Source organism: Vigna unguiculata, chromosome 1 (assembly GCF_037176805.1).
Source record: "Vigna unguiculata cultivar grain cowpea cultivar isolate G323 ecotype 2 chromosome 1, ASM3717680v1, whole genome shotgun sequence".
Lineage (NCBI taxonomy): Eukaryota > Viridiplantae > Streptophyta > Magnoliopsida > Fabales > Fabaceae > Vigna > Vigna unguiculata.
Window position 1 is genome coordinate 34736489 of NC_140792.1, and position 9593 is coordinate 34746081.

The 9593-nt window shown below is 32.6% G+C and overlaps 1 protein-coding gene across 1 annotated transcript; it reads left to right on the forward strand.

The window, feature by feature from the left end:
- The first annotated feature begins 1741 nt into the window (after positions 1-1741).
- LOC114194745 (homeobox-leucine zipper protein HOX15-like) lies at positions 1742-3226 on the forward strand. Its single transcript, XM_028085136.2, has 4 exons — positions 1742-2208; positions 2303-2535; positions 2624-2703; positions 2792-3226. Exons 1-4 carry the CDS (start codon positions 2034-2036, stop codon positions 3105-3107), a joined length of 804 nt encoding a protein of 267 aa, XP_027940937.1. The 5' UTR covers positions 1742-2033; the 3' UTR covers positions 3108-3226.
- The last annotated feature ends 6367 nt before the right edge of the window (positions 3227-9593 follow it).

Below are 9593 nucleotides of genomic sequence, written 5' to 3' on the forward strand. Positions count from 1 at the left end.
ATTCAAATATATTGTAATTATTTATTATCTATATTTATGGATTTTGATTGGTCAATCAATAATTTCTTTGTTATATTCTTGTATTGAAATGACACATTCTCGTCCACACATACATACTTAGATTTGCATTACTAATGATCAGGAGTGATAATGCTCGGGCACTAAAAATAATTATTATTCAGTGGAGGGTTTTTTTTTTTTTTATTTGTAGAGATTTTCACCCTCTGCTAAGTAATTTGTAGGGTTTTTTAAACCTCCACATTTAGAGTCTTCACAAGTTATTTGCAGAGATTTTGGATGACCCATGATATTCAAACAGAGGTTATTTTGTGAAGAGTTGACTTTGACTCGATCCGCACTTGGTCTGGTTCATATTTTCAATGCAAGTTGAAAAGTTTGGTCTGTCTCGTATTAGTATGGATCTGCGGACTAGTCTGTTTTTTTCAATTCTTATGGTAAAATTTTTAATATTCAACAAATTTGAAAATTTGAACAAGTTCATAAAATTGATAAAATTTTGGAGAGTTTAATGATAAATTGATAATTCAATATTTTTATCATATTCATATCCATAATTTGACATACACGATGTATTCTTCAAATTTTTATACATTTAAAAATACGAATACTTATCTTTTACGGTCATATAATAATTTATTGGAACATTCATGCACGAGTAAAGAAGGAAAGTATCTCATATATACGTATGCAAGTTTTTTTTCTCTTTTCTAATGCGGATTAGCCGGCCAATCTGCGCAAACCTTAGACTATGCACGCCGGACTTTAACGAATCTACGAATTCAATATCTTGATCTCTCTGGTACATTTTTTGTGGACCTGCAGAACGGTTCGTCGTGCCAGCCCTTATTGACACCTACTAATGATAACTCATGAATGATATTCTAACGGGTTACTGCACCAGATTAATCTCTTCCCATAACCACGACCTCAAAATGATTCTCCGACACTACTACTAAAACCCTCAAACCTTAATCAAAATATTAATAGAAAAGCAAATAAAAGTGCTTAATTAATGCATAGTCAAAAGCCTTAAACATATTCCATATCATGAGTGTTAAGGGAAATTAACCAAAGTCTTCTCGTCTATTACCTTTTTTGAATGCAGTAAAATAAATTACGAAAAAGAAAAGGTTGATATTTTGTGACAGAAAGACAACAAAGAAAGTTGGTTACACACCACAGAAAAAAACACTGGTCCTTCATTTGGGCTATACATTCCATTAACAATGATTACATGATGTTCACTTTCTGCCATTGTTGGTCTTCTCAAAGATTGTCCTAACCAATAATTCAAGCATCCTTTCTTCTCTCACTACACCTTATCATTAAAGTCTGCATGACTTCAATTATTGCAATCATCTCAGAACCACCATATATTGCATCTCATCACTTTCTCTATCTTATTCTTTTTCTCTTCTTTCAAATAAAGATAAAAATTTAATATTCTATGCAAACTGCAATTCTTACCTGTATTTTCTGAATTGCTGCACCAGTTTATGAATTGACGTGTTTATATATACATATGCTGCTAATGACTACCCGTGTTTGGAAACAGTGGAATAAATCACATCACATCAAGTAACAATAACACTAAGTTGATGTCTAAAATCGATTTTTCAGTTCTTTTTTAATTGATTTTAATTCCACACAGAAAACAAAAATAAGTAATGAACAGTAATCCGAATAGGTGTATTTGTAGACACCAGAATCAATTCTGATAATTATCAAAATAAGAAGCGTGAAGATAAGGAAAATCATATTTATGATGATGGCTTAGCAAACTCTAAACACTAAACAGACACAATGTTCATGATGTTGTTTTTTTGTTGATGAAAGTTCATTTCTCAGTTTACACAAAAGGTTGCACCACTCTGGTGTGTGGGTTTTCACACACTCGCTTTCATTTAAAAACCTTCATCATACTCAGTAGTAGTAATACATATAGATAGAACTAGAAATATTCATTCTCTCTGCATAATTTCTCAAACCACGCAATCTTTTTCCATTTGCAAATGGAGTTGGCTTTGAGCTTAGGCCACACAAACAATCCTTCAATGGGGTTTTCCATGGCACTGCCACACGAAACAAGAGCTTCCTCAGATCCACCCCTTCAGCTCCACCACCTTCTTCCTTCAACACCAGTTCTTCCTTCTCCACGCCTTCCCATTCCATGGCTCTCCCATGCATGTAATCACTCTCATATATCATATATCATATCCCTTCATCTTAATTTCTTCTTTTCTTTCATCATCTCATGTGTGTGTGTGCATGTTTATAACAGTAGGCATGGAAGAGATTCCGGTGAGGGTGCTTGATGACACCGACGACGGTGCTGCAGTTTCATCCCCCAACAACAGTGCAGTGTCGTCATATTTTTGCAGAAACAGTAGAAAGTTCTGTGAGGGTGATAGCGAAGAAGACGAAAATGGGTCAACGAGGAAGAAACTCAGACTCTCCAAAACACAATCAGCTTTTCTGGAAGACAGCTTCAAAGAACACACCACTCTCAATCCCGTTAGTAACTCTCACTTTTTTTCTTTCACTATTTCAACCAAGGTATATACACCGTTATAGTTCTTAATTTTCATGTGAAAAAGTGCAGAAACAAAAACTTGTTCTTGCGAAAGAGTTAAATCTGCGTCCGCGTCAAGTAGAGGTTTGGTTTCAGAACAGAAGGGCAAGGTATAATTGAGAAAGAACTCGCTGAAACCGTGTTTGTTATTGCTTTTGTTTCCTTTTTCTTTTTCTGATGAAAACACGATGATTACAGAACAAAGTTGAAGCAGACCGAGGTGGACTGTGAGTACTTGAAGAGGTGCTGTGAGAATCTGTCAGAAGAGAATAAGAGATTACAGAAGGAACTGCAAGAACTGAGGGCTTTGAAAACTTGTGAACCGTTTTTCATGCAGCTTCCGGCTACCACCCTCACCATGTGTCCCTCCTGTGAACGCGTTGCCACCACCACCTCCACCTCCGCCGCCGCCGCTTCCGCCACCAACAATCGTAGTGTTTCTCTGAACAAGCCCAGAATATTGTCAGGCCCACACGCAGCAGGCCCACCTGGCCCATCAGAGTGCTTCTTCTGATTGACCTACTTTTGTTGTTTGGATATATATCATGACAATAATGTGTATCTAAGAAGACAAAAGACTTTCAATTTCATCCCTTATTTTCTTTTTGTATAAAATGTCACATGTTCTAAAAATTTTACTTATTCTTTCTTTATATATATATATATATATATATATATATATATATATTTTTTTTTTTCTTCTCTTTATTCTATTGGAAGAATTATAATTTCTTTTAGACCTATGAGGACCTGCCAACTATTCGAGTTGTAATAGTTTTCTTATAATAATGTTTTTCATCTTTAACTTCTTTCTCTCTTCTTTTAATTTGTAAAAAAACAATATGTAAAATTTACTCACAACAACTACAATCTCTCTAATTATCTTGTCAATAGAAATGTGAAACAGGTCATTACTTCTTTTTTAATGTCTCAGGTTGTTTAATATTATAACGTACTGCGGTTTAAATACTTTGAAGGTTATATACGTATAATTCATTTCCAAATTCTTATATAACCATATTCTACTAGAAATAATAGAAAAAGAAAACAAACATTTTATATGGCTACAAAACAATTAAAAGCTATACAAAAAAAAAGTTTTTACAAAACGTACGTACTTTAATTACGAATAGTATTTTCTTAATTTCATTAATATTTATAGATCCTATAATAAAATAGTATTTTAATTAATAAATAACTCGTTTACATATTATTGATTATAAAAGTTAACATGGATGTTACAATTGCTCATAATCAATTACACATGGAGGAAAAGGTAAAAAACAATCAAGTGACTAAAGAAAGGGTATATACGTTGAAACTCATTAATTATTTTTTTACTTATTTGTAGAAACACGTAAAGCAACATGCACTGAAAATGTTTTAAGGATAATTGTCAGGGAGCAATGCTTTATTTGAGAAATTACTATTACTTAAACATGTAATTTTAAGTTTAGTTTTATAATATATGTAAATAAAAAAATCAATTACAACGAGTTTTCAATTTAAAGTTTCATAATATAATTAGACTAGTTTTAGACCATAGTTGTTAAGAAAATCCTATAAATCAAATGTATTTTGTATTAAAAATTTATAAAAGAAGAAATAAGATATAAAGTTTCTTGTGTTTTAAATTCAATCATTTCTCTTCATAATTTTTATTTTAAATATTATAATTATTTTATACAAAAATACATAAAGTTCATAACGAAACATTAACCTCATAAAATAACATTTAATATTTCTTATATGCTTACAAAATTTTTAACTTTTTTATGATATAATGAAATATTTCATAATTTTTTAAATTTCATTCTTTCAAGTAAGATAACCAAAAAACAAAAAAAGTGAGAGTCCTAAATGAAATAAGCTACGACAATTTAAATCATATTTTCCTTTTCTTTATATGTGTTTATATTTTATGTGTTACTCTGCATATTCATTTGAAAATGAGAATAGTGATGATGGAAGAGCGGCAAGTAGGGGTAGGCATGGATTGGATATCCAATCCACATCTATTTTATATCCAAATAATTAGATTAGATTTTTGATCCAATTCCATTTTTTTAGCAAAAGTAGTTTGGATTTTTTTTAAATCCAGAAAAAATATTTGGATCAAGATTTAAATTCAATCCAAATATTTAGATCAAGTTTAAAATCCGGAATCCATTTTTTTATGAAATAAATTTAAATTGAATTTTTTAAAACCTGTGTCATTAAGGCCCGGATGACCCGGATGAGACCGACGACCCGGACGGGCCCAACGACCCAGACAAGCCCGATGACCCGGACGGGCCGGACAACCCGGACGAGCCCGACAAGACAAACAGGCTCGACGATGTGAACGGGTCGGACGACCCGAATGGGCCAGACGACCCGGACGGACCCGTCCAAACAGTCAAGCCCAATCAGGTAGTCAGACACGTTCGAGTCGTGGGGCTCGTCTGGGTCGTCAGGTACGTCAACATCGTCAGGCCCGTTCGAGTTGTCGGGCCCATCCAAGTCGTCGATCATGTCCGGGTCGTCAAGCCCATTTGGGTCATCGGGTCCGATCGGGTCGTAGGCCCCGTCAAGGACGTCGAGCCCATCTGGGTCGTACGGGTCGACGCGGTCGTTCGTGTCGTCGTGCCCGTTCGTGTCGTCATGCCATCTGGGTCGTAAGGCCCGTGTAGGTCGTCAGGCTCGTCCAGGTCGTCGGGCCCATCTGGGTCTTTTCAGTCGTCAGGTCCGTCTGGCCTGTTCGTGTCGTCGTGCTCATTCGGGTCGTAAGGCCCGTGTAGGTCGTTAGACCCGTCCGGGTCGTTAGGCCCGTCTAGGTTGTCAGGCCCGTCCGGGTCGTTGGGCCCGTCCAAGTCGTCCGCCCCATCTGAGTCTACGGGCCCGTTCGGGTCGTCGGGCCCGTTCGGGTCTTTGGGCTTTCCTGTCCCGTTCGGGTCTTTGGGCAGCCTGACCAGTTTTCGTCATTGGTCGTGCCTGGTCCGTTCGGGTCTTCAGGTCCGCGTGACCCTTTTGGGTCTTCGTGTCCGCCTGACTCGTTCGGGTCTTCAGGCCTGCCTTACCCGTTCGATTCTTCGAGCCCGCCTGACTCGTTCGGGTCATCGGGCCCGCTTGACCCATTCGGGGTCTTTGGGCCTGCCTGACCCGTTCGATTCTTCGAGCTCGCTTGAGCCATTCGGGTCATTGGGCCCGCTTGGCCTGTTCGGGTCTTTGAGCCCGCTTGGCCCGTTCGGATCTTCGGGCCCACCTGCACCATTCGGTTCATCGGGCTCACTCAAATTTTTTGAATTGTTGGGCCCGATCAACTCGTTCGGTTTGTCGGGCCCGCCTAGCCCGTTCATATCTTTAGGCCCGCCCAACCTCTTATGGTCGTCGAGCCTGCCCGATCCATATAGGTCGTCGAGCAAGGCCCGTCCTAGTTTGAATTTAGCATAGTCCATCTGAACCTTTAGTCTAATCCAACTAAAAATTTAAATTGAAAATTTGGATTGGATTTTTTGAATTATCCATATTTAAAAATCTTGATTTATAAAATGGATATTCAATCCATAAAATATATAAAATGTAGATTAGATTGAAATCCAGATCCATTAAATGGATCGAAATTTTAATAAAATGGATTATAAATGGATTAGATTTGAGCAAAAGTGGATTGGATCAAGAAAAATAGATTTTTTGTCCACCCTAGTGACAAGTGACTTCAAATGTTATTTACAGTATTCGTTTTTTATAATCTGTGATAATTAAAATATACTAAATTATATCTTTAATATATTTTATACTGTTATTAACAACATTAATTGTTTTCAGTTTTATATTTATCTTTCCATATGATACTTTCATAAATATTTATTTAATATAGCCTATATTCATCATCTAGTTTTATATTGACAAGAAGAAAATGTGCCCCATTAATATAAAAAGTATTTATGAAAATTAAACAACTTGGATGGAATGACAATTTTTTTATTTTTTTTTATAAAAAAAGTAACACTTAAATATTGATAAAAGTACCTATATAAACAATGAAGTAAATAAAATATAGCCGTTAAAAGTGATCATTAATTTGTGGTCGAAGATGGCAGGGCCAAAAGGGTGGTAAAGTATATCTAGGGATGGCAACGGGGCGGGGCGGGGACGGGTTTCGCTATCCCATACCCATCCCCGCATAAAAAATTCATCCCCATCCCCATATCCAAACCCAACGGGTATCAAACTTTTTTCCCATCCCCATCCCCACCGGGTAACGGGTATAATCTCGTACCCATACCCGTACCCGTGTTCTAACTACTTCAATATTAATTTTTATAAAAGAAAAAAAATTACGGTAAAGAAAACATAATATTATGAAATATTCAATATTAGGAGGATTTTCTTCGATGCCAAATACCTTAAAATAAATTATAATTGTTTACATTTTATATTAGAATACCAAATAAAATTTCATGTGAACCAAAACATTTGTTAAATTTGCAAACTACAACATTGATGAACTTAGTTGATAAAATTAAAAAATATTTCAAAAAAATATAAAAGGAAAACAAATATTTAAATTAAAATATATTTTAAATGTTTGTTTACTTCAATTTTTTAAATTCTAATGAATATCTTTTTTATACACTAATAAAAGTTATAATATATCACTTGATCAAAATGACATAAAGAATAAATAATAAACATAATAATAAAAGGAAAACAAATATTCAAATTAAAATATATTTTAAATGTTTGTTTACTTCAATTTTTTAAATTATAATGAATCTCTTTTTTATACACTAATAAAAGTTATAATACATCACTTGATCAAAATGACACAAAGAACAAATAATAAACATAATAATAAAATTTTGACATAGATTTTGTATCTTTTGAACTTCAATATATGTTGGATAGTGACAAAAAAATATTCATAGCAATTACATTAAATTTATATTGTAGTAAATAAAAGTTATTTATACAATTAAAGTGGAAAAAGTTATAGTATGATTAATAGTGAGTTATAAAATAACAAATAATTAGATAGAATATATCGAAATATTATTCTACATGATGAAAATAAACAATAAATAAAAATATTAAAAGACTAACAAATGTGTGTTTTAGAAATAATTTGAGAGACTATCGAAAGAAATCGCACAAAGGAAATCAAATGTATAATTAAGGTATGATAAAATGAAAAATACCTTACAGAACTAATTATTAAATTATGTTTGAAGTGGTTAAAATTAAATAGAAATATCATTAGTGACCAAAAAATTTGTCATTAAATTACATATAAATTAGTAATTAAATTGGTCACTAAATCAAGTACAGATTCGATCATTGAATCGGTCACTAATTTAGTCATTGATTCAGACAATAAATCAACTACTACCACCAATGACGAAAAATAGTGACTGATATGGGTTACTGACTAAATCAGTCACCATTTCATGTTTTTCTTGTAGTGAATTATCATATACTATTCCTAAATATCATTATATATATATATATATATATATATATATATATATATATATATATATATATATATAAATTTTAACCACTTCAAACAGAATTTAAAGTGAAAAAATTACATTATGATTAATAATGAGTTATAAAATAAAAAATAATTAGATAGAATATATCGAAATATTATTCTACATGATGAAAATAAAAAAAATAAATAAAAATATTAAAAAACTAACAAATGTGTGTTTTAGAAATAATTTGAGAGACTATCGAAAAAAATCACACAAAGGAAATCAAATGTATAACTAAGGTATGATAAGACGAAAAATATCTTAGAGAATTAAGAAAACTTTTCAAATATTAACATATAATTAATGGTTGAAAAATAACAAAAATTATTTTAATGAAACAAAAGAGTTCTTCAAATTAAACAAAAATTAATAATAATAATAAGTAAAGAATTTTTTTATATTATCTTAAATTGAGAGTATAAACATTCTCATGTGAAAGAAAAATTTATAATAAATAAAAATATTAAAAAATAATATAAATATTCAAATGTGAGGCATAATTTTTTTTAATTAACATACATCATTTTAACATAATTACATAAAGGTTATGATAAGATAAAAAATATATTGGAGATGAGAATGAGTTTCATGACAAGTGAAATAATTAAAAGAAATAAAAAATAGAAAAAAAATATATATATAGGGGTTACTTGATTAATTGTGAATATTTTAATAATTTAAACGAGAATGGAGATATGGCGGGGACGGGTATTATGGCGGGTATATGTACATCCCCATACCCATCCCCATACCCAACTAAAAAAAGTCGGGGATTCTCCATACCCATACTCATACCCAGTCAATGCGGGGATTCCCCGTCAAAACGGGAACGGGTTCGGGCAATACCCACGGGGACGGATTTATTTGCCATCTCTAAGTATATCTATGAAAGTGATAAGAACTTGAACTATATATAATGTGTATTTTTTCTAATAAAAATTCATTTTAGTTAGCTCTGTTTTTATGGAACAGAAAATGATTTTGACAATTAATAAAAATGAGACATATTAATTTCTATTGGAATTTTAAATAAAATACCTCTATATGCTCAGGCTTAACTATGAAGAGTCCAACACAAGTTCTTCACGCGAAAACTATTAACTTTATACGCCACTAATTCATTATGAACATCATGTTTTGTTATGTATCTATCAGTATCGCGTTTAGAAGGTGCATAAGTAAATTTTTTGAATGACCATACTTTAATGTAAGAATTAGGTCAAATTTCGGAAAACAATTAAATATGGATTTTTTTTAATATTAAATAAATTATATTAACTTTTTTAAAGGAAATGTTTATAGGGTATTTGTTTTAGGAAGGAGTTTTTATAAAGGGGGAGAGAAAAGGATTTCAGTGGTACCAAGTAACATAAATGTGAAGCAGATAAAAGAATTTGATTTTTGATAAACCTAACTTGAAAAGAAGAAAAAGAACATATAAAGAGAACCACATGAGGCTTGTCTTTAGGATTCGTGGTCAC